The sequence below is a fragment of the Dasypus novemcinctus genome, chromosome 2 (genome assembly GCF_030445035.2).
Source record: "Dasypus novemcinctus isolate mDasNov1 chromosome 2, mDasNov1.1.hap2, whole genome shotgun sequence".
Classification (NCBI taxonomy): Eukaryota; Metazoa; Chordata; class Mammalia; order Cingulata; family Dasypodidae; genus Dasypus; species Dasypus novemcinctus.
The window spans coordinates 118,360,243-118,386,374 of record NC_080674.1 but is presented as its reverse complement, the minus strand read 5'-3'; the positions used below and the strand labels follow the sequence as shown (position 1 = coordinate 118,386,374).

Below are 26,132 nucleotides of genomic sequence, written 5' to 3'. Positions count from 1 at the left end.
ACCTGTCTGTGTATTTGTTTTTGGGTTTTTTTGTTTTGTTTTTTTACTGATTGCTGGGCTGAATCTTAATACACTCTGGTCCAGAGGCACAGGCAAATTGGTATCAGAATGAGGAGACAATTCTTTTATGTGCTTCCTCCTTTAGACTTTATAGAGTCGTGCCGAGTCGCTGTCTGATTTTTTTTAAGGAGGTACCAGGGATCAAACCTGGAACCTTGTACATGTGAAGCACACACTCAACCACTGAGCTATACCCGCTTTGCATGCTGTCTGATCTTGTCCCATGCTGTGGTTATGCTCTGCAGAAACTGTCTCAGGAACATCTTTGTTGATGTGGGCAGTTGTGATTAGACAAATACACAGTCCCAAATTAACATAATTCAGCTCAAATTGTGATTAGTTTGTGCTGAGGTCACATATCTGAGTGAGCTTACAGTAGGTTATTTTCTGTAGTTCAGTTAGGTCAAATGCCCGTGTAAAACAGAAATGATTTTTTAAGAGAACAGGCCAGCACCCAGCATATTTGAAGCCACAACTTTAGGGTCACACATACTCAGCGCTTCAGTATGCAGTCATCCCAATTTGGGAGCCAAATACCCTCTCTTTACTTTAGGAAACTATTAGCTTGAAGATATTGCTGGTGATCTGGCAAGGTAAGGAGCCACACAGGGCTACCAACTGTAAACATATCCTCATTGTGACCTTCAGATTCTAAGTCTTGTCCTTACAGATCACATTCTTTAAGGCTTCTTTGCGAGGAAGCAGAACACTTCCTTACTTGCTTATTTTGTACCTATTGACCCCAGTAATAAAGAAGCGACCTTCTATAACATGACTTCTTACAAACTTTATAAACAGAGGCAGAATTAGGGCATAGATTTTAAGGACCCAAGTAAGGCAAGTTATATACAAAAATCATTAAATATCACCTTGAACTGAATCTCCTATCTACCATTTTAATACTTGTTTGCTTTTATAAACATTTCCCCTTTTCCCCCCACAGTATGCCTGGGAAGTATGTAGGGTAAATATTATCTTCTGTGCAACAGATATAAGGAAACAGAGGAGGTAGGGGGCAGAAGAGAGGCAGTCCCCTAGGCCCTTTAGTTACAGGCACCCACGTGCACACATACAGCAGCCCAGCTTCCCATCATTCGTGTGGCTATAGTTTAAAAGAAAATCTCAGCAATTAGCTTCTTGCCTGAGAGGTGGGAAAATGGTATCTTGCCCAATCAACGTGAGAGACATCACAGAGAGAGATCCATGGGGGGGGGGGGGGGGTTAGGAATAAAGGCCCTTGAGGAAAAAGGAGTAAGGAGTTTAAAAAAAGGTATAAAGAGACCAGTCATATCTTATAGCTCCATTTATCCTTATTTAAAAGTAACAGAAGGTGCTGTAAAGAAAAAAAAAAATTAAGTTACCACACTAATTAATTCTTTCCACAAAGAACAGATCTGCTAATGACCTTGTCCTTGAAAAAATATATACCCCTTTGTGCTTCTTTCTAAAAATCCTAATAATTTTGCATTGGAGTTTAGACATGTGGAGTATACCCATCTAATTTTAGCTAACATATTAGCTCTATCTGAGCTATTATGTACTTGGCATCACTCAAGGAAAATATTTAACCAAAGTGAAATCGAGTAATGCATAAAAGCTCAAGCAGAATAGAAATGATATCATTTATGCAGATCTCCCAAGCAATGCACTTGGCTGGCCCGTTGTCTGAATTGCCTCTTGCTGCCTGAATAGCAACTATTAAAGAAATGAGGCATTTTGTTTTCTAGACAGCCCTCTGATTGTTCCTTACAAACAGCCACACAGGAGTGCCTGGTAGCAGAGCTTTCGATTTTCCTTGCAGGTCATCCCACAGCAGTTCAAAAGGTGACTGCTTCCGGGGAAGAGGGCAAGTCGATGCATTTTAAGAAACCGGCCCTTTTGTCCCCCATGGCCAGAAGGTGACCCCATACAGAGCTTTCTGAACTTGTGCATTAACCCCGTTGCTCTGCACCTGAGCAGTTTGACTGGGTCTGAATGAGAGAATTCTTTTTCGAGAACAACCTCGCTATTCCTAGTCCATACTCAGCTCCACCCACTTATCTAAACATGACTGTTCTTTGGTGTGTGCAGCCACACTGAGCGGGGAGGTGTGGAGATGTTATTACAGGGAAGATCCAGGAATGGTCCAGCAAGGACAAGCCTTTCAAAGGGCTGATTTTTTTTTTAACCTCCAATGCTAATTCCTTTCATTCCTATCTTTTTCTTGTTTTCTTTTCTCCTTCTGGGTTTACTCAGGAGAGCAACATCAACAACTCAGAATAATAATAATAATAATTGTAACAACAAATGGCTACCTCCATGTACAGTGCAACACCATTCTATTTTCTCCTCCCCACACCCTTTTGGATTCAATTCCTTCTAGTTCCCTCCTTCCTTCTTACCCATAAAACAACAAGAGCAATGCAAATTGCTGTCTCCTCTTCCTCTCTCCCTAGGCAGATGGGATAGTGGCAATTCCAGAATTTCTATGCAGGAGGCATTAGGATGCTCTGGGGCTATGGGGGGAGCAGGAGAGAGTCAGGAGGCACAGGGGCTTGACTTAAATGTGTGTTTGCATCGGCAACACACTGTTTTTACATGGAGCATTTGTTCCTGTTGGCTTTGCCAGGAGGGTCGGTGGGTCTTATGGGTGCTGAAGCCTGCTCTAGCTGTTATAGGTCTAGGTGGAATATTCAGGAGATCTTTGCTTTATAGACTAAGGTATAAAATTCAATACGTAGGATTAGCCCTGTTAAAAAGTCTGCTATCCCTGCTCAGATCTCGCCTCCCCATCCATAATCTGATTGCCCCTTTCCAGACCCCCACACCCCTACCCCAGTAGGTCTTAATAAAACAGCATCAACACAGTGGGAAAGCTGAGTTGCTGTGACCTGTGTCCTCTGTTCAAACTTGGAGATTCAGATTCAGAATTGCAAGAGTTCTGTGCTTATGGTATATTCTGGAATTTGAACTCTGCTTAGGTAAGGTCTGCTTTAAATTTTCATCTTTCATAGCATAGATTTATCATTCTATATACTCTATTAGCACATTTCTTTGAAAGTCATTTAACTTATGGGGCATAGCTAATCTTTTTTTTTTTTTAACTAAGTTATTTTTTTAAGTACATGAGTATCTGCATTTTTGTCCACAAAATAAAGTGGGGGAAAGAAATGCAGATGTTTTATCAAACAAAAGAGCTTGAAAAACATTGGCCTTAATGGGTAGGAAGGTACTCAACATCTGGAATTTATTGAGAAACTAGCACATTTTCAGCAAAATTTTAACACTCCATATGTAAGTTATCAATTCATTATGTCTCTCTAGTTGCCATGTTGATGCAAGCATATACAGTGTGTAAGTTCCAGATAGACTTGTTGTGGCATGCCTCTGGTTTAATATTGCCCAAGGTATGTGAGAAGACTAAAGAAAATTCAGGATAAGCTTGTTGCTTTACAAGGGTACTCAAAGGTTTTGTGTCTCCTCCGGAAATGATTTGACATGTTTGCACTTTTTCTTCATGAACCTAAACCTGTTTCCCAAAAGAATGTAACATCTGGAAAGAGGTAGGCTAAATTTTTAATTTTTAAAATCTTGAGACAGTTTTTGAATAATGTGGGAAATTGGAAGCTGTGTATCAGGTTTCTCTTTCCCAGAAAAGATTGTTTTTAACAGGTTAAAGGTAGGTTTGATCTGTTCAATTGTGAATTGAAGTTGGTAGTTCTTTTTCCCTTTCCCACTCTTTCCTGTTATGTTGGGATATTCCTTTATGTATCAATCACTTTAAATAAATTTCCAGTTCTATTGCAGTCATTTTCTGGGTAGTCTTTGGCCCTTCAAAAATGTAAATACCACAGCTCTGGGCCTCGGCACAGCAGGGACGAAGTTATACAAATCATGCACGCCTATAAATGTTGTTCTGTTAGGAATCCTTATTGCCAGGGCTTTACAAAAGAAAAAGCTTCCAGGGCCCTGTGTTTCCCTTGAAATAACCTCTGTTTTTCTTTGCCACATGAAAAGAAATGCCCTCCATAATTGCTTTGTGCTTTGACGCACCTTTTTGGCCCCAGCGCATCTATTGGTGTAAAATGAGAGAATCATCAGACTGGAATGAATTTCAAAGGGCTGTGGGCTAAACTCCCAGGCAGGACTGCACCCACATTATCCCAGAGAGATGAGAATCTCCTCTGTCTCAAAAGGTTTTCCAGGAGAGTAATTCCATTGCCATTGCTGTACCATCTAAGACATAACAAGCTTCACTCTAAGGACTTTTAAAGAGCAAACCTGAATCTCCCATGCTGAAATTTAAACCCATTATCTCTTGTTATATAAGCTAGTGACTGTCAGTTTAAGAGCCCTTCATATGCTTGTCAGCTAGTGCTGATTTACTCTTCATCCTTCTCGTCTCTGAGCTAAATCCTGTTGCAGAGTTCTGATATTTTTCTGGGAACCCAGACCTAAGCTCAGTATTTTTTTATAAATGGTGTCCTTTGTTGAGATTGATGGAAGGACAATCTCACAGAGTCTTTGGCTCTTACATTCTTGTTTTTTTTTAAATGCGTATCAGACAGATGTTTACATTAAACTGTAATATCACCAACATTTTCAAAATTAGAATTTCAGAATTTTGACCTCACAGTCTTCTAAGGGGACTGCATCTGAATATCAGGCAAAAGTTTGCTCAAGTTTTTTTCTCTCCTTTATTTAGCCCTGTGCCTCATTGACAGGGTATACTACATTAGCAATCAGGCTTCAACTTTAATAGTTTGGGTAGACTTTGGTATTATTGTTTTGAAACTGCAATATTTCAAGTCCCTCACAAACGGCAGACTTTCCTTTAACATTTTTATCTACGTTGGAAATGTTCACTTGGAATCTTTGCTTGTTTTTCTGCTCACTGTCTTTCTGCTTTCAGGAAACAGAATAAGGCAGCTTTAGGGAATTTTTCTGTTTGCATTCTAGTGCTATGCCTGACAATGCAGGAAAATCAAAGATGGGTTGTTACTGCTTTTGGGTGTGGCATGTATTGAACTAATTCAGCTGGGTGAGCTTGGGAAAATATGCATCCACCCCACCCATCCTCCCCCCCAATTATAAGCAAATGAACCATGTGATGGGAATTAATCAATGCTATTTCCAAAAATGTCTGATGAAAGGACACCTTACTTTCTGGAGGCCACGTGCTATTTGTGATTACCCAAAAGCTCCCCACCCTGTCCTGACCAGCTAACCTGGGTCTCTCACTCACCATCATTTAGCTAGGTCTGGAACCAAGCCTGAATTGGGTGCCACACATATTGGCTAAAAGACGGAGCCTCCGCCTGGCACTTCTGTCATTCAGAAAGGGTCAGAAACAATGGGATAAACATTTGCGTCCAGAGGAAAGACTCTTTCGTCAGCCCACTGGCGGGGCAAACCTTCCGTTCTTTCTACTGCTTCTTCAAGAGAAGCAGAAAGGTGGAGATGAGCACCATGTAGGAGACCTTATGTTGTCCTGAGCTGCCCAGTCTGCAGGCAGTGAGTTCTCCAACTACCCCCATGGTACTTCATGAATTCCAAAGTTAGCATGTGAAATGGGGGGGGGGGGGGCAGGAAAAAGAGAACTGGCAAGGCGCATGTGATAACATGTTTCTGTAAACTATAGGTAGGAGAAAAAGGGAGTCTTTGTTTTTTAAAAGAATGCTGAGATGTTCTGTACCTGTCCCAATTACTAGAGACAAAGTAGGAGGATAGACTGCTTTTGAGAGAGAGGTGTAGCTCATTCCAGGAGAGAAGCCAGAATGCTGTCAAACTAGACTCAAACCACAGGGATTCATTCTGGTCTGCGGCTCACTGGCAGATAAAAGCTGCAACACAGTGCAATTCTGACATCTTTGTGATTTGCCAAGGGATTGGAAAATGCTCAGGAGGCCCTGGCCAGTTTTGTGCTGGCAAATGGGAAGGGGGGACCCACTTTGGGTATCTGGTTCACTTGCAGAAATGGGGTCTTTATGGGTAAAACAGTCCTCACTTGGCCCCAAGTTCACCCTCCCTTTCACCTGCAAGGGAGCTTCTTCTATAGCGCTGGGCACCATAAAAGCCAATACACAGGATCTTGCTGAAACTCCCTTTTTGCACAATGGCTTTTCCAGTTTGAGCATCCCCGCTATAAACCATCCAAGTCTGCAATCTCGACTCCTTAGATACTTTCCCTTGGCATGCCACATCGTGCAGTCTTCAAATGTGTGACCTTGGGCATCCATGAGAAATGGGATGAGATCATGGTAAATGTGATAGCTCAGCCTGAAGGGTTTTGGGCTCAGGCACTAGAAAAACTGACTGCCTCAGTTTCCTTACCTGGAGAATGAGGTAATAATAGCATCTATTTCATTGGGCTACCTTGAGAATTCCATGAAAACCCATGTAAAGTGAGGGCATGGCCCCTGGCAGGCAGAGAGTGCACTGACCAGTCCTAGGAACCACTTATCAAAAGGAACACTGGGGAGCAGAGGGGGATATAGAACTATTCTGGAGGTATGATGACATAGAGAGATGGTTATTGATACAATGAATTATTTGGAGGGTTTGAAGTATAGAAAAGAGTTAATTTTACCCTACTTACAGAGCTAGACCAAAGGGGAGAAGTTATCAGATGGCAATTTCATCAGAGTCACAGTGTAAGGTAAAATTTGCAGTTATGACTGTCCAACATTGAACTGTCTGAATTGCTGAGCTCTTTATCACTAGACATTACGACCATTCACAGGATACACTGTCGATAAAACTCTGGCCCCAAGTGGACTGTCAGCTAAGAGGACATCTGATGGATTCTTCCAGCTCTCAGATTCTGAATATACTTGTTTTATCTCCCTGAGTACAATGAAAGCTTGAGAGCAAGGACCACATGGAGTAATTATTTGTATTCCCATGATACTTTGTATATGGGGCCACAAAAAGAATTTTTGTGCTGCTAATACATGTTCATTATAGGAGAAAAAATACTGTAAATATAAAAAAGAAAAGGAAATCACCCATAATCTCATTATACAGAAAAAAGTCAATGATGTCTTTTCAGACTTCTTTCTAGAGAGATATGTGCATGTTTGAGCTAAAAATCTTATTTAAACGTACTGTTTCATAAGCTATTTTAAGGATATTTTTACACAGACAAATTTCAGGTAGATATTTGTGAGTAATATTATCTCTAGATGGGAGGATGATAAGGATAATGTAAGTTCTTTTATCTTCACTTCCTGATTTTCTAAATTTATCCACTTAACAAGTATTGTCTAAGGTTCTGCCATTTGCTAGACACAGCTCATCTAGTTCATTGGCTAGATCCCCAGCCTTTGATGTGTCTTCTTGGAATTCAGTCTCCTGGGAGAGAGAGCCAGTATGATATAATGTCAGGTAGTAATAAGTGTTATGAAAAATAAAGAGAGGTTAGGGGATAGAGAGCTAGTGGGGGAAAAGGAATACTTACTTTGTTTGTTTGTTTTTTAAAGATTTATTTATTTCTTCCCAACCCCTCGTTGTTTGTGTTCATCTTCCTTGTTTCTTTAGAAGGCACCGGGAACTGAATCCCAGTCCTCCAGTGTGGGAGAGAGGTGCCTAATTGCCTGAACCATTTCTGTTCCCTGCTCTGTTGTGTCTCTCATTATGCTTTTTCTTCTTGTGTTCTGTCATCTTGTGTCAGCTTGCCACACCTCCCCATGGCATCAGTTCACTGTCTTGCTTGTCCTCCTTAGGAAGCACAAGAACCTCTGCTCCCTGCTTTTTGTGTGTCCCTCATTAAGTTTTTCTTCTTGTATCTCTTATTACATCGTCTTGTTGTGTCAACTTGCCGTGTCTTCCCATTGCAGCAGGTCGCTGTCTTCTTTTGGAGGCACCGGGACCCAAACCACGAACCTCCTATGTGTTAGGTGGGAGCCCAATCGCTTGAGCCGCATCTACTTCCTGAATACTTGTTCTTTTTTTTTTTTTTAATTCCTCTCCCCTTCTTCCTCCCCCCAGTTGTCTGTTCTCTGTGTTCATTTGCTGTGTGTTCTTCTTTGTCCACTTCTGTTGTTGTCAGCGACACAGGAATCTGTGTTTCTCTTTGTTGCATCATCTTGTTGTGTCAGTTCTCCGTGTGTGCGGCACCATTCCTGCGCAGGCTGCACTTTCTTTCATGCTGGGTAGCTCTCCTTATGGGGTGCACTCCTCGCGCGTGGGGCTCCCCTAAGCAGGGACACCCCTGCATGGCAGGGCATTCCTTATGTGCATCAGCACTGCGCGTGGGCCAGGTCGACACAAGTCAAGGAGGCCCGGGGTTTGAACTGCGGACCTCCCATGTGGTAGACGGACGCCCTAACCGAGTTTGCTTCCCTGGATACTTGTTCTTAATGTTGGTAGGGAGAGGGAGTGATGGACAGCAACTTGAATAAATTGAGGGAGTGAGGCATACATATGGGAAATCATGAATTCATGGATAATTATTGTGTATATTTCTCCATTTTATTGACAACATAGTGTTCTATGCATATCACACAAATTTACTCTATTTATTTACCTAATCTTTGTAAAAAATTTTTTACTATTGTGAACAGATTGTTTTGTACATATCCTTGCTTACAGTAAGTTCTTATGTCTTCTCTTTTTACCATCCAGAAATATTTTTTATGGAAATTGATTTTGGGGTCACTATATGTGTCCCCTTTGGTTCTTGTTCATCTCTGATCATAATGTGAGGAGGCAGGAGGTATCTGGGGGGGGCGCGCGGTGAGGGTACAGGCTGGACTGGAGGCTACTCCAGGTAAAAAGCATGCACGAAGATCATGAAAATTAGATAATTGTCATTGTGGTTAACTTTCTGCCAGCCAGGCACTGGATAACTGTTGCATTTACCTGCAATATTACATTTAATCTTCACAGCTCTGTGCGGTAAGTGTTCTTCCCATTCTACAGGCAAGTAAATTGAGGATTGGAAAAGTTAAATGACATATTTGCTCAAGGCTGAACTGGTATTGAAGCCCAGGGTTTTCATTTGTCTTTTAGGCTCTGTCACAGAACCAAATCAATATCCTTAACTACTGAACACTCTTTTCTTCATTGTTTGTCCCTTCCCATCTCTGTCTCGCATTTTCTTCCATTTCTGGAAACAAGGTGATCTGGGTTGTGGATAGTATTAGCTGGGTTTGTTAGGGTGATTTGGAAAGGAAAGAAAATGCAGACCTGAAAACCTTTACTTCTTTCTAACTAAACACACTGTTCTCTGAAGCAATCAGCAGGGCCCCTGATGGGAGAGAACACTTAGCAGATTTGAAATGTCTCTTCTCCCCTTGCCTGGTGTTTCAGATTAGATGTACCAGCGAGCAGTAAAAAGGCCCATCAGTCGGCAGCCCTATAATGAGGAACGAGAAGCCAGAGCCTGCCTGTGCCTTCTCCAAAATGTGACCATGTCATGGTATTCCTGAAAGTGGTTCCCTTTAAATGAAGTAACGCATGTTAAAGTATCTTTTGAAAGTTGAGAATGCATTCACCAAAGATTATATTGAAAACCTGAATAGTTGGTAATATTGGCTAATTGGTTTCTGTGCTTTAGTTAAAAATCTGAAAAAACATGTACCTTAAGTTATATATTCACATAAAATCTGTTCATGTTTATATACATAGGTATATGTGTGTACACACACACACAAACTCAAATCTAAATTCTCAGGTGTTTTCCCAAAGAAAAACACTATCCTCCATCCGATAAAAAATAGAGTCCTTCCAAAGCTCTCTAACCATTGCTATAAAAACACCTTGGTTTTGCCTGATACATGGAGTTTATTGACTGTTTCACCATAAGTACTTAGTTTCTCTAGAATGGGGAATTCAATACCTGCTAAACTGGATCAATATAAAAATTTATGAACAATACAAGCCTTGTCATGGAACTCTTTCACTTGTGTTCATGTCATTCTCCGTGGGAGTTGCCACTTCAGGGATCACATCAGTATTTAGTGCAACTAAAATATTCATGTCCTCTGATTAGATGGGTTTAAATGTTACCTCTTCATCTCCTGCATGCTGCATCATTAGGGTGGAACCCACCTTGAATTTAAGTGGGGAATGTCAGTTTACTGCAGTCTGTATTTTGCCTGTTTTTCTTTCCGGATATCCTTATATACCCATGTAATTTTGGTGTGCTTTGAAAATTAAATAACATCACAGAAAATAGGAGTTTATTAGTAGAAAAATATGAAGTGACTTATTTTTAATAGCTAATGGATAATAATATTGATATGATCAATTTTAAATTATATATAAAATATTCCACCATTTAGTTTGGGTTTTTTTAAAGATTTATTTATTTTTATTTATTTCTCACCCCCCTTGTAACTTGTATTCTCATCAGGCAGCACTGGGGATCTTTGTCTCTCTTTGTTGCATCATCTTGCTCCGTCACCTCTCCGTGTGTGTGTCACAACTAGTGGGTGGGCCGCAGTTTTGCGTGGGGTGGCTCTCCTTACACAGGGGCCACTCCTTGCATGAGGTGGGGGGGCACCCTTACATGGGGACATCCCTCCATGGGCTGGCACTCCTTGCACGCATCAGCACTGCATCAGCACTGCGTGTGGGCCAGCTCACTGCATGAGCCAGGAGGCCCTGGGTATCGAACCCCCTTGGACCTCCTTTGTGGTAGGTGGATGCTCTATCTGTTGAGCCACATCCACTTCCCTAGTTTATTTTTTTTTAATCTATTAAAGTAACCTTTCCTCCCATGTAATGTTTAATTAGCATAATAGATGTTTCTAAGGGTTTTTTTTTTTCCTCTTTAATTTTCTCTTATAGCATATAGAAATCGCTGGGGGCTAATTTTTCTCTGATTTCTTCCTGGGTTTGATACCAACTACATGGTGTTTTTTTGTTTTTTTCAAAGATTTCTTTTTTTATTTATTTCTCTCCCCTCCCCCCCCAGTTGTCTGCTCTGTGTCCATTCGCTGTGTGTTCTTCTGTCACCACTTCTATCCTTATTAGCAGCACTGGGAATCTGTGTTTCTTTTTGTTGTGTTGTCTTGTTGTGTCAGCTCTCCGTGTGTGCAGCGCCATTCCTGGGCAGGCTGCATTTTCTTTTGTGCTGGGTGGCTCTCCTTACAGGGCACACTCCTTGCGCGTGGGGCTCCCCTACGCGGGGGACACCCCTGCGTGGCACGGCACTCCTTGCGCGCATCAGCACTGCACAAGGACCAGCTCCACATTGGTCAAGGAGGCCCCTGGTTTGAACCATGGGCCTCCCATGTGGTAGGCAGACGCCCTATCCATTGGACCAAGTCCCCTTCCTGCATGGTCTTCTATTTCCCAGAATGTTGAAAGTTTTAAGAGTTAATATATCCTTCCCATATTAATTTTGCAATTCTACTTCCCCCTCTTGTAAAAAGAACTCTCTGCAACCTTATCTTCTCAACAATTTCATGGGCATCTGCAAGGATCATGAAGTAATGATAGCCTGTTGCCCAGCATGGAAACCATGGTGCTTGAAGCCAGGCTCTGGAGTCAGACAGACCTGAGCTTTCATTCTAGCCCTGCCACTTACTAGTCTGACAAGTTATTTAACCTCTAAGCCTTGGTTTCTACCCCTTTAAATTAGGATTATACCATAAGGAAACAACATGAGGATAACAAATAATTGAGGAAATGCATGCAAAGTGCTTAGTGCAACAACCAGCACATAGTAAACACCGGCATGCCAGCTATTAATATTTCTAGTAAAACTTATGTGACTTAGTTATGGAGGGGCATTTGTACAGGGTGGAGTTGAGATCTTCAAAGCTGAAGTGGTCAGACTTCTAAACCTCCTTTCCTTGATAGCTGTGCCCCCAACCATTTATTTGAGGCAAGGGAAGAGTTGTTTTAAGTAGGTCCTAGCTCTGATGATGTATTGCTTTCACAGTTACCTCTGTGATTTGGCTCTGGCACCTTTATCAGGCATCCTTGGATGGGGTGAATTTCTTGTGTGTGCATTGTATTCTATTGCTGCTTACGTCGAAGGGGCCTTAGAATGCTGTTTTTAACAACTGAATTTTAACTGACATTTAAAAAGTAACTCAGGAGCCTTTCAATGAAATTATCAGGTTAACACTGAAAGGCCTGCTGGTTTTTGTTTTTTTTTTTAATTGATCTGTGACAAAGAACAGTGATTTACATGCAGTGAGAAATCTTGAGGATGGTATTAATGAGTTTTAAGCTTCTAGGCTGTGAGCAGCCTTTCTTGAAATGCTACACAGCAGGTGCCCCTAGCTGGAATCCTAATGGTAAATTGGAATGTTCCAGTGCTGGAAGCCACTGAAGAGGCCTGATTGTGTCCATCTGGCAGGGAACCCTACACTTTTGCCAGGGATCTTGTTCTTTATGTAACTGAATTAGAGCACCCTGGAGTGGGGAGTCTTGGAGAGGAAGCTGAATGAGGTTGTTTTCCCATGTGCAGATGTCTCCTGCTTATTTTCAAGGGCAGAGCTGGAATATACACATTCATTCACAGCCAGGAGCTCTTGGACTGCCATGTGAGACAGTAGGAAGCCTCTAGACAGAAGACCAGGAAATCTGAGTTTGATGAGCCTGGTTTCTCTTGGTCTCTCTCATTTCATTATAACAATGTAATTGGACTAGAAATTCATGAATTACCTTGTCAGTGCTAAGAATATGTGTGATTCTTAGTGTGCTTTCAAATTCTAGGGTAAAGAATTTTGCAGATCAATTCTGTTTATAGTAGAGCTTTTTGGTCAGTTGAACTTCAGCAGGCCCTTTCTGGAACAAAATGGCAAGGCAGAGCACCTAGCACAGAACTCAGGATGGGACCTGGCAGGTGAGCATGCTAGGTGTGTACTCTTACAGCTTAGACACCATCTGGTACAAACCCTAAAAAAGCACAGGAAGGTAAAGAAAGTCACCGGAATTCGCACAGAGCTGAGCTGATTGCCAACCCCAAAGCTCATCACAGCTACCAGAGGGCTTACCCCAGTACCTTGCCCTGCTTTCTCCTAAGACCACATGAGAGCTGTCCATGCTTGGATAACCTGACCCTACTTCTCCCCATGGCCCTACTCACCTCCCACCCCCCTTCATACATGCGCGTGCACACACGCGTGCCCACACATCCCACAAGGCAAGGGAAAGCAGTGGCATGTTGAGTTGGAAGCAAGAAGCAGAGAAGATAAGGACATAAGGGCGTGGAGTGCTTCTGTGCTAATATCTCCTCTCTTATTAGCTTCATGACCTTGGGCTAATTTCCTACCCCTTCTTTGTGCCTTGGTTTTCTCATTCATCAGGAGGTAATGGTGCCTAGCTTACAGTGTTGTAGTGAGAGTTAAATGAGATACTGCACATAAAATGTTTAGCCCAGTGCCTGGTACCCCTTAAGCATTTAATCAATGCTAACTATTAATATTATTATTTCTGTTGTTACTACTCGTTGCCTGGAATTATCAGAATTTTCCCAGAGATTGACATTGGGGTTTGGATACTGCCTTTCCTTTGCAGACTCTGGGGCTGATGAAATTAGGTAAATAGACCAGGCACCTAGCATAGAACCTGCCAGAAATATGTGCTCAGTAAAAATTTAGTTGCACTTGTTTCATCCCTCTCGATGCATAGAGCAGGTCATTAGGTGAAAGAGGTTGGCATTACTCGTAGCCATACTCAAAGACAAGCATGGTTAATAGGCACGCGGCTCGGTTAATAGGACAGGATGATATTTCCACCCCCACTTTGTGGGAAGGAAATAGAGGTGCTCTAGCAATGACTACTACAGCTTCCACCAGCACCTCAGGTAGCCAGAGCAAATGAAGGAGGAAGAAAAAGAACAAGCACGGTTCACCCTGGCTGAGTACACCTTCCAGCGAAGCAGGGGAGGAAGGCCTGGATCAGCCATGGGCACCATCATGTGCCCATGGGTACCTGTAGATCTGGATAGAAGTTCTGGGGATGAATTCGTTCCTCTGTCTCAGGTGTGGCTGCACAGTTCTTGGTCCCTTTGAAAACAGGGCTGTTCATAGTATAAAGGCAGAACAAGTCCTGAAAGATGAATGAAATGGGTTTAGCATTTTACAGCCTTCTTTCAAGTCTTGGGTCCCCCTCACCAACTGTGGTACCTTGGGAAAAGAACTTCTCCCCATCTTTAATCCCCAGGTCTTCAAATTGGGAATAATAGCTTCCTATGGGGAAGATCAAATGAGACGATGCACAGGAGAGTGCCCTTTAGACTGTATAGGACAGGCATGTGTTTGTCACTGTTCATTTTGCTAACCCTAGCAAAATGGAAAAGCATTGATAGCCATGAACAATACACAGTGCTGCTAGGGGCTCATCAGAGTCCTCAGGCTGCGTTGTTGGAAGCCCATCTTGTGAGGTGCGAAGCCCTGTGTCTCCCAGCTGACGCATAACAGGAAAGACATCACTCCACTTGACACCAGGGAAACCACAGAAGAGGCAGTCACACGGCACCTCTCCCTTCTCACCGGGATGCCAGGAGGCCAGGCTCTTGATCCGTCAGAAGCTAAGGGAGCCAGCTGAACAGTGAAATTTTAGTCAGTAATGTTTCATCCAAAAATAATGGCCGTTTTCATAGTTATCTTAGAGCCAAATTTCCAGGTGTTTTAGTTCCCTTTGGATACACACCATACAATGAATATGAAGCAGGGCTCAAAACTGCTTAGGGAATTAGTGCCTTTATTGCCAGAAATGTGGGGTATGAACAAATTTATATCCTTCACACACCAAATCTAAATGAGTAAGGGAGGTTTCAAGGGGCTGTCTTGCCTTACTTAGGCCTCGTGCTACAATTTCACAGAAAATTAAGAGCCTTTGCAGTCAGATCCCTTGAGATAAACTCTGGGACTTCAGAGTCCCACAGGATCTGGCAAAGCAGCTTCTTGGCCTCTTAGCCCTGTGCTGATGTACAGCAGATAATAAACTTCTCCAAAACAGGACTGCCTTATTCATCTGAAGGTCTCCTTCTGAAATTTTGTTGGGGCTTTTTCTGGGAAGATGCTCAGTTCGTGTTGACTTGAAACACGGCTAAGAAGCGGGAAATGCATGTTTGCCAGGTGCCCACTTGGTTCCAACAATGCTAGTCACTTATGGATGCTTTCTCATTTGTCTACAACTACCCTACAACAAAGGTGGTAAATGAAGTGTCTAAAGACACTCCACCAACAGGGGGCACAAATGAGATTTGAATCAAATTTACCTGATGCTATATAAATTAGGATTAGATCAGCCTCATTTGCCACAATATCTCAAGATAATAGTGGTTTACACAACAGATACCTTTTTCTTGCTCTTCTGTTAGAAAAGTCTGAAATTAGGCAGTCCAAAGTTGTTAGGTTCCACAAAGTTGTCAGGGACTCAAGTGTCAGTTCCGTAGGGTGTACAAAGTGGCTGCTAGAGCTCCAGCCATTACAATAATGTATCAGGCATCAGGGATGGAAGAAGAGAAAAACGACATGATTTCTCTCAAAAAGATTTTTTGAGAATTCCCGTATAATATTTCTACTTACATCTCATTGACCAGAACTTAGTCATATGACTTTACCTGCTACAGCTACCAAGCTGAGAGAGGTTGGACACTGTGGTATTTTAGGTGAGCAGCAGTATGACCAGCTGAAAATCAGGATTCTATGACTAAGGGTGAAGAGAGAAATGAGTGTTGGAGAAGACACCAGCACAGACTCCAAACATCATATATTTTCTTTCTCTTTGTTTAGAGAAATGTTTCCTTAATTGTACTTCATGGTTTATTGTATGAAGCTATCTGACTCAATTTAGAGGTCATTTTAGGAGCCAAAATATGAGTAAAGGGATCTCCAAAATTAGTATAAATGCAATTTTCTTATTTGAAGATTTTAGATACTTTTAAAAAATCTTTCCAGAACTTACACCCACTATAATTCTTTTAAAAATTTACCCAGAAAGATCTCTATACTTACTTCTTAATGTTTGCCTTGACACAACTATACAGGTTCCTTCATACTACTTGTAGTGTCACTTGCAAATACTCTGGCTTTGATTTTGTAGGGATGCTCCAGCCTCTGCCAATGTGAGGGGGTGACACTTTGAAGAAAGGAAGGTCAGGTCAGCTTTGATTATTGAGGTAGCAATGAGGTGGGACTAGGAGAGCTGCTGAATTGACATTCACAGGGAGTGCCCAGCACTCACTGTTGTGGTGGAGCTCAACTCCTCTCCTGATCTGTCATCCAGTGGTAAGGTCAAAGTCTGTTTCCCCAACCCCATTCTGGGCAATGTGGCTTGGTACTTGTAGGTGAACTTCCTCCTCACTCTGCTTCCCAATCTCTGTAGTCATAACCTCTGCTGAGTGATTGTCAGTAACAGTAAGAAACATGTTTGTTCCACCTCGTTTCTTAAGGCAAAACTTCTATCAGAAGAGTTGGTGGACTCAGGAAGATGTAGCAAGGAAGAAAAATAACCCTTTACATTTTAAAAAATGCTACAATCTACATATGCAGAAAACGTTGTGATTTAATGCCATTTTATTATTTGTTTAATACAAAAATAACCTCTTCACCTTTTTAAAAAGCTTTATAAGGCAACCCAAAAATGATTTAAACTACCTAGTGTCCACCATTGCAACATTAGAATGTTCTTTCCAGTTTTTCTATCACATTTTCATTACTTTTATAATCAGAAGGAAAATATTTTATTAAAATTTTCATCCACATAAAAACTGAAAGTTATTATCATGTACAATGTTCTAAGAGAAAAGAGCACTGGTGGCGTGCTGAGCTTTTCTTGGGACTTTGAATAAGCAAGTCAAACTCTCTGGATTTCAGATCCCCAAATGTGGAAGTAGATGAAGACAAATACCAAGAGTTTTTTTTTTTTTTTACCATTCAAAGAATGATTATGAGATAGCCCACAGAACCTAAGTAGGATCACAGAGCTGACATCTAGGCCAAATGGTTCTAATTTGAGGTTCATGGACAGGTTTCCATCTCTGAACACAATAATTAGATAGAGAATGTGCATGTTCCCCAAGTTTATCCTCTTTTTAGGAAAAGGGTCCATCACGTTCATGAGATTCTTAAAGGACCCTGTGTCTAAACGTTAAGAAGAGACTTGCCCCAAATGCACATGCCCTGCTCTTCCTGGCAATCTGGAGAGATGGTAACCAGAAGGCAGCGTCAGCTATAAGCGCAGGGAGAGCCCAGGCCTCTCTCCCATGCCGATAACCTACCCTAGAGTCCTCGGTAGTGGACCGTGACAGAAATAACTATTCTCCCGTGTCTCCCCATCTAGCCCTATTTATGAAGTCAGTGGTAGAGAATACAACCACCTCTTGTCAACTTTTCCCTGGTCTTCCCCCAGCCCCTTCAGGCAATTTTCTCCCAGAAGTAGGAGGGCAGATGTGATGACACAGAACAGAAGCAAGGCTGGGCTCACGCAGTCAGGATCCTCGCTCTCAGTGCATTTTATCCTTTTCCCTACAGATCAGGTGGTGACTCTTCTCCCAAAATTGGCATAAGAGTATGACATACCATAGTGTCTGACACAGAAGGAAAACCTTCAGAGTGACAGCTCAGGCTGAGTGGGCAGCACAGCTGTCTAAGGAAGTGAATTTGTGTCCCCCTCCACTGCAAATGAATCAAAATACTCTAAAAAATAATGCACAATGTGAACACTGGTATTTGTGCTGAGAAATCATCACACAAAATGTATCTGAAACCCAAAGTGACCTTTTCAGAACAGCCCAGCCCAGCATAGGAAGGCAAATACTGCCAGACTGCCTGACATTTCCTTTTTTAAATTTCAAGCATTCCTGATTTCAAATCGGGTATTGATCTGTTGGTTTGCACCACCAATGCAATTAAATGAAGTCACGTTAACTGTTGTTATATTCTATTTTTAAAAACTGCTTGTAAACCCCAGTCCCACCCTATGTCTCTTTCTCCCCAACTAACTGCCCCTAGCCCCAAAGCATAACAGCCAACATGCAGTGTGGAGGGGCTGAAGTTGAAATCTTCAAAGCTGAATTATGTACTGTTACACTATGTCCATCTTTAAAGATCAAAGTTATTTGCTCACTCCTTACTTTAACTCCCTCTTGGCAGAAGCTGCAAAAAGCCTATAAAAAGAAAATTTTCTGATTCTGGTCACTCACCCAAATGTAATGTGGGATTCACCTAGTCTGTGTTCTCCTGGAATTGACGGAGAATATGGATGAGAAGCAGAGACTCAGAGGGCAAAGAAGGTATACAGGTGTTTCTTGTGTGTTAGTCAAGGTTCTCCAGGGAAATAGAACCATAAATATATATAATATAAATATTATGAGATTTATTACAGGAACTGGCTCACCCAGCTGTGGGGTGGGCAGGCCGCAAGCTGGCAACGCCAGTGAAGGTGTTCGATGAATCCGCAGGGGTAGCTGGCTGGCTAAACTTGAGATGGAAATTATTCTTTCCTGCTGCTGAAGTATCAGTTCTCCTTTTAAGGCCTTCAGCTGATGAGGGGAGACTTCTCTTGTTGCTGAAGGCACTCTCCTTTGTTGACTGTAGATGGAGTTATCCATAGAAGCAATCAACTGACGGATAATTTAAATCCTTGAAATATCCTCACAGTATCAGTCAGGCCAGTGCTTGTTTGACTGAGCTGGACACCGTAGCCTAGTCCAGTTGATGCATGAACTTAACTGTCACACTCTGGGATCAGAGTGTTGAATAGGTCTTAAAGATAGTCCCATCCATCAGCCTGAAAAGCATAGCAGGCACGTCTACCATGCACCTTGGTAGGCTTGTGTGTGCAGCTAAAGCTCAGTGTTCAGAACTTGAGGGTTGAACAGGTTGGGATCCTGGAAGCACATGGTATACCCCTTGTTGATCTGTTGAAGGACATTATTTCTAGCTCCAGTTAACCCGAGAGATTTGGCTGGGGAAAGATATCTGGATGGATTCTTGGTTTGTCTTTCCATAGCATAATTTATCAAAATTCTGGTTCTGCTCCTGAGATAGGATCTACTAGTACCTAAGGAGCATCTCCTTGACCAGTCTAGTCTGTCTGGAGGACTGTGAGGAAGGAGGAACTGGCAAGAAAATTAGTGGCCCAACTTAAAGAGGAGAACATCTTTTAAAATTGAGCCATCCTATTTTTCCTAATACTCAGCTCCTTAGGTATTGTACAGAATTTGGGTGAATGAATTGCAAAGTATATAGGGTGTTGTGTTCAACTTTGATATTTTCCAGAGGTAAAAGCTAATTTGGTAATGCCCTTTCGCTGTCTCTTATGTTGAGAGTCTGACAGCCACACACCATATCATCCTTATTGAGTAACTGAGGGAAAGCCTTTGGCAATTAGGTGTTCCACTGCCCATACGTGCCAGTGTTCTCCCTGTTACATTTAGGGTGACCATAAAAACCAGCTTGCCTGAAACACATCTGATTTACACCCATTGTCCCGTGAAATTAAGAGCACCCACTTTCACTCACAAATGGATCCTGGTTTGAAAGACAGATTTTTATATAGTAACTCTAATCACAGGGAATGAAGGAAAGGAAATGAGATTTTGCTAAAGCATTTTAACCTTGTGCTCTTTTCTTTGTTTTCACAGCTCCATTTGGCAGCCCTGGCATCACTAAAGGGAGACATCGTGGAGCTTAACAAACGTCTGCAACAAACAGAGCGGGAACGGGACCTTCTGGAAAAGAAATTGGCCAAGGCACAGGTGAGCGAGCAATCAGGAAATTTTTTTAAACTTTTTTACTTTAAGGTACAACATAGATATAGAAATTCCCACAAAAAGAGATGACCAATTTAATGAGCAAACCTCTCATATATATCACCCAGGTCAAAAAATAGAACTTTGCTACCTATCCCTGAAACCCCTGTGTGTGCCAGTCCCAATCTCCACACTCACCCTCACCCAAAAGTAGCCACTACCCTGACTTTTATGGTGGTACTTCTGTGTTTCTTTATAATTTAGCACTCGAGTTTTCATACCAAGATAGTATAAGTTAATCCTGCTCATTTTAAAAATATATGTAAATATATGTATTTCCTTTAAACCTCTTAATACACAGATTTTTCCTGCATTTTTGCTATCTATTATCTATTAAGTTCTGGATAACTGACATTTAGAATTTCCCACAATCTTTATGTTGTTGACCAAACACTCATGGTCTAATTCAACATGTTCTTCTGTCCAGGAAAGTTTTTTAAAGAGAAAATGTTTTTGTTTGTTTTTTAAAGAAACAATAAAATGTTATTAAGTGTTCGTGTTATCTAATTTTGAACCACCCAAAGACAACCACTTTAAATAGTTCCTATTAGTGAGAATTTTTTTAAGAAAGAAAACTGCAAATGCCTTTAACTAGAAGTTAGTGTGTACCATAATCTTGGGTTTTAGAATGTGACAAAGGAGATACTTTTTAAAATTTAAGCCTGCAAAGAGCAGCTTGTGCAGAGGATAGTAAGAAGATAGTGGAAGACTTTTTCTCTGCCACATCAAGGATTGATTCAACTCCATTTGCTTTACTTTTGGTCTAGTCATTCTCATGTAATAGCTTTGATATCTTATTTTGCCCCTGATGACAATACTTACTTCAAATGCCATCAATTGACTCTCCTCTGTTTGTGTTCTTACAATAAATTCCTTTCACTGGAGATGTCTTCCTAGTTCAGATACTGGGGTACAGGAGAGAGAACATGAAGAAATGTCAGACTTGCCAGTCTCATACCTTTTGTAAAAGATGCGATGTATACAAGAAAAAATGGGACTTTTTAAGACATGCTGTCTGTGGTATATGCCTTGGTATGTGATTAGTGTTTGAGGCTTTACAAAATTCAAGGAGAACAAGTTCATGTATAAATTTATGCTCTGTGGCTTTAGTATGTTTGATCTGCTCTCTAAATAGTACACGGTGCTATAAGTAAACTAAAATTATAAATGGTGGTTGTGGCCATCAGAAATCATCAAAAAGAGCTTTAACATCCATGGAGTAATTATTACTGGTGGCACTGGATATGGTTGAATAAAAGAAGATTCATGCCATGGCCATAAAATCAACCTGTAGGAGGAGACTTGAGAAGAGCAGTGAGAAAGGAAGAGCCGAGTAAAGGAGCCCGATATTAATATGATAGGGCTGGCAAAGCTGTTCTATATTAGTTTTCTACTGCTGTGCAACAAATTCCTACAAACCTAGCAGCTTAAAACAACACAAGTTTATGGCTTCACAGTTTCTGTGCGTCAAGAGTCTAGGCATGGGTTAGCTGGATCCTTGGCCAGGGTGCCATCAAGGTGTCACCAGGACTGAATGCCCATCTGGAGGCTGTGAGGGAAAGCCCTGCCCATGTGGGTCACTCACAGAATTCATTTCCTTGTGATTGTAGTGCTTACGACAGCTTGCTTCTTTAAAGTCAGCAATAGAGGTTCTTAACAAGGGGCCCATGAGCTTGAATTGAAATTCAAAAAAACATTCTTGTGGGGAGATGTTGGTACAGGTGTGACATATTTATTAAATAATACACAGTAGAGTGTTCACTTAGTATTTTACATCTGACTGGCAAAGGGGTCCATGGAACAAAAAAAATTTAAGAATTCTTGCTCTTAGCAAGATGAAGCCTTATTTTAATGTGATGTAATCATGAGAGTGACATCCCATCCCTTTTGTCATATTCTCTTATTTAAAAGCAAGTCATAAGTCCTGCCCACCCTCAGGAGAGGAGATTACACAAAAGCATGGCTGCAGGGAAGCACAGGGGACGCCTTGAAGTCTGTTCACGACAGCTTCCCTATGTGGATTTTGCCAGTAGCACGACTGTTGGTGTCTATTAACAGTAATACTATATTTCTTTAGCTGTATTTTGTGCCAGGCACTAGACTAAGCGTTCCACATGCCTTATTTGACTTAGTTCTCATGGTGACCTCTGGTCTAGATACTATCAACATCCCCATTGTACAAATGAGGAATTTGAGGCTTAGAGTACTTGAACATCTTGCCCCAGACCATTAGCTAGAAAATACTAAGTTAGGAGTTGAGTCCAAGTTTGGTGGGACTCTACAGCTGCCTGGCATCCTCTACTGCCTCTTATGCTGCCTGGACTGCCCTTGGCATCCAGAAGGAATCTTGGAGGGGCTGGACCATAGGACACAGGTTTATTTGGATAGGACACCCCTACCCTCCCTAATCCAACAGGTGTGCAGACATGTGCATGTATTTACATTAACCTTCAACGGTCCTGTAGGGAATAGGCCTATAGGAAACAGGCCAAGATAGTATAGAGAGTGCTGATTTGGTGTTCTCAGTATAACTGCTATTTAGTTAGCACCCACAATTGTTTTAAACTATCTTGCCAGATTTTTTAAGTACTGCAGAAGGGGATATATCAAACAAGCTTATGAGCCCCTTGTAATCATTTATTACTAATAATATGGAACATTTTATCTTTCTAAGCTCTCTATTTTAGGAAAGCAAGGCTCCTGAACTTCCCACCTCTTGACTTTCAGGAAGAAAAGACAGAATTTTCATTAAATCTGAAGGACAGAATGTTTTCTTTTCTTTCTTTTGTTTTCTGCATCTCATTTTTGTGGTTAGTGTTCCACTCTTCTCCCCACTGCATTCCTTTCCTGTTTGTTTGGACTGTTCTTTGGTAAACGACTCCGGCTCCTTTTCACTCCTTGATGGCATTTCCATTTGTGCTGGTATCTTTTTGTCTAGCTGACTTGGCTTCCCCTTGAACCTGGGGGAGGACTTAGAATAAGGCTGGAAACACCATGAGTGGTATTACTCGGGACCACTCCATGTGACCCTGGGGAAGTAACACCACTTCTTGGTATACTTAAAAAGAGAGTGGTACTGACTGATGCCCCTCCACGGGAGGGTTGAGGGGGTTAACAAATTAATGACCCATTGCATTTTTCAAAATTCACTCCCATAATGCTCTCAGGTTTGACAGCTGAGACTAATGTGATGGTTTAAAGACCAGTGGCCTCTGTGGGGTAAGATAAAACCCAATGAAGAACATTAACAAAACCCTAAAGCTACTTTGTATCACCACATTGCACAGGATTTTTCCAGCAAGGACTCAGATTCCCAGGCAGTCTGTCTCAAGGCTGAATCATGACTTATCCCTGGATACACCAATAGCAAAGATGAGCAGAAAGGGTTTGTTTTTGGTGGTTGTAATCAGGTTGTTTGTTTTTATTAAACATTTTTTACATATAGACAGTCTCACTAAATTTGGCTAGATGCAAGTGTTTATATAGATTTTTTGTTTCATCATGATAGGAGAGCTAAGATCCTGAGGAGGAGCTCAGTGTATATAATAAGTGTCAGATGAAATTGAGGAAAAACAAATTTCATCATACTTCATCTTAATCTTTTTTTTTCCCTTTCAAACTAAAAGCCTGTGATTGCAGAAGAAATCCAGATCCTAATGATATTGACCTCCAGAAATTCATGGCAGGCTGCACCACAGGCTGACTTTGGAGAACCAGTCAAAAATTGAATTTAGGCTAGGGGGAGGAAGGACCCTGGATGCAATTACCTGTAGTAGTGGAAAAAATCAGTAGCATGTTGCTTGAGACCATTTCTTATTCTGTTCAACTGAAATTGTGTGGGGGTATTTCTGTACAGTAGAGAGAGAAAAAAATAATCCCAAACTTGTAAGTTTTGTTAGAAGAAGCTGCCCTTGTGCCCTGTGAATTGTAAATTTACTGTATTCAGTAAATTGTTTCTGAATAAATGACTTTGTCTGTTAAAAGCAGGCTTGATGGAAGCTGGGGGTGCTTTGAATTCCCTTGTTATCCATCCCTTTGTGTTCCCTTTTCTGTTTTGCTGCTCCCAGGGAGTTGAGGTGAGAGCTACTTGGATTTTCCTAACTCTCCTTTGGTATTTGCAAAGCATAGTATTCACATTTTCTGGAGTTTAACCCAGAGGTGTTTCAGGGTACAAGACCAAGACAGGGCCACTATGCTGCCACTTGAGATCCTCAGGCAAATTCTAAGGAGGCAATAGACCCCCTGCTGGTTAGGAAGCTGGATGAGGCAGAAAAAGCCGGTAGATAGTTGTGGCTGCAACAGCTTGATGGCATAAATGGGAATCAGGGGTCTTCATTCTGCTTGTTTACCTAGGTGACAATAAATCAGTCACTTCACTTTTCTCCGTTTGTTTTTTCACTATAAAACTGTCAGTCAGTCAGGGTGCAGTGATAACAACCCCAAATTTTCAGTGGCTTGGAATGTCAGAGGTTCACTGCTCATGCGAGGAATTCGCTGAGCTGGCAGGGAGCTCTGAGCTACACTGCGCCCACCAGGCTCCCAGACTGATGGTCCTTCACCCTCTGCAGCCTTGCCAGTGGCGGTTGCCTGGGGAAGAGGGTGTGGCAAATCATCGAGGGGCCCTCAAAGGCTTTTCCCCAAAAAGGGCGTATATTCATTTCCACTCAAAGCTCCTTGGCCAAAACACGTCTCCTGGCCATATCTAGCTTCAACGGGGAGGGGAAATAAGCCCACCGTGTGCCTGGATGGAAGAGAAACCTGCTGGCTGGGTGCTGCTGATCATGGTAACGTGACCCCCACATGGTGGTCCTGACAGAGCCCCGCGTGCATAATAAATTTCTGGAGGGAAATAAACACCTTTTGAGAAAGGATTGTGTTCATGGATTATGAGAAAATGGACAAGTCTTTTTCATTTCTTTTGAAAGTGTCTATACAGTAATATACTTAAATTTGCAACTTAAAAAGTGAAAAGCTTATGCAAATGTTAACTAATAATTATAGAAGTAGCACCCCCTCTTCAGTTTTGTTGTCACTGTGACACCTTCTTTAATGAGGCTTTTTTGGGATCCGTGCTCATGGGTGATGCACACAGAGGTGTGGTATTGAGCTAGACCCAGCCCGCCCCTCCGGGAACAGAACACCGGAAATCACACCCCTCCCAGGTTACAAAATGCCTGCCTGCACAGCTGCTGCAGACTCCGGGTGGTGAGAGGTCCTGGGTCAGTATCCATGCTAGAGAGTGGAGGGAATCGGGCCTCCCTTTCACAGGCCATTCCTGCCTGTGTGGGAAAGGCAATGCTTGTGCACAGAATGGCTTGGTCTGTCTTGGGTGTCACCCGCTCGTCTTCTACTTCTCCTGTGCTAAAGTCCCACATTTCTGGGGTTGACTCTAGCACAGTTTAATGGGAGTGTTTTGTTGGCTTCTTTTTTGGCCCCTGCAGGTCATGGCTTGTTTCCTCCTACACCGATGCCCTTGTGAGAGTTGCTCTCCTCTTCCCTGGGAAAGCTCGGGGGATTTTCACTGAGTTTCGGGACCTGTGCTTCATCTATCCGTGGTTGTGGATAATGCACAGGATGAGTGACGTGTGTTTAATAAGACACTTCAAGGGAGTGTTGATTGGTACAGATGACCTACATGCCTTTTCAGCCATTCATAATGAGAGTAATGTTTGGATCTAGGTTTTAAGGTTTTGATCATTATTTCCCTTTATTCTCTTTTCACTAGGAAAAGAATCCCCAGGGTACCACTCTCCCATCTTCTCTCCTCTCCTCCTCCTTACATCCTCCTCCACACTTCTCTCCATGTTTCTTGTCCTCCAGAAGACAAGAGATTAGGATTCTTTCAGCCAACCTGGAAGCTTTGAACAGGATTCCCTTCAAAGTACGTGTCATAGTCACCTCCCCTCAGTACCAAGCACAGCACCTTACATAACAAATACTGTAATTGATAGAGGAAATATTAAATTATAGTGTCTGTCCACTATTTTTTTAAATTCTTATGGAAAATATAGGAATTTAAATATTTGCCTTCAATCAAGAGAATTTTTCTCCAGTAAATACTTATTGAACCCCTGAGTTCCAAATATATATTGAGTCTTTTCTGTCCTTTCAGCTACTGGCACTGCTCCATCTGACTGAATCATCAGGCCTCCTGTCATATCTTGCTCATACGTGTACCCTCCAGGCAGACTTTCCAGTTAGAGGCAGGGCAAAGATGGTAAAATATCAAGAATCCTGATCTTGTTATCTGGACATAGATCGTCTGGTTTTTCTGCATCCCCCAGGCTTTTGCCTTCTAGGCAGCTCATGACAGTCAACAGTGGTGCCCAGAGTTGTCTTTTTGTGGTGAGCAGCTGATCATGTGCCT

The 26,132-nt window shown here is 42.0% G+C and overlaps 1 protein-coding gene across 2 annotated transcripts in view; it reads left to right on the top strand.

Moving 5' to 3' along the window:
• Positions 1-26,132, top strand: part of MCC (MCC regulator of WNT signaling pathway) — a 512,678-nt gene that overhangs the window by 350,385 nt on the left and 136,161 nt on the right. For both annotated transcript variants that reach the window (XM_058277125.1, XM_058277133.2), the window contains one exon: positions 19,598-19,711. In XM_058277125.1, the coding sequence (XP_058133108.1) occupies positions 19,598-19,711 (114 nt within the window). The remainder of the gene's footprint in view (positions 1-19,597; positions 19,712-26,132) is intronic.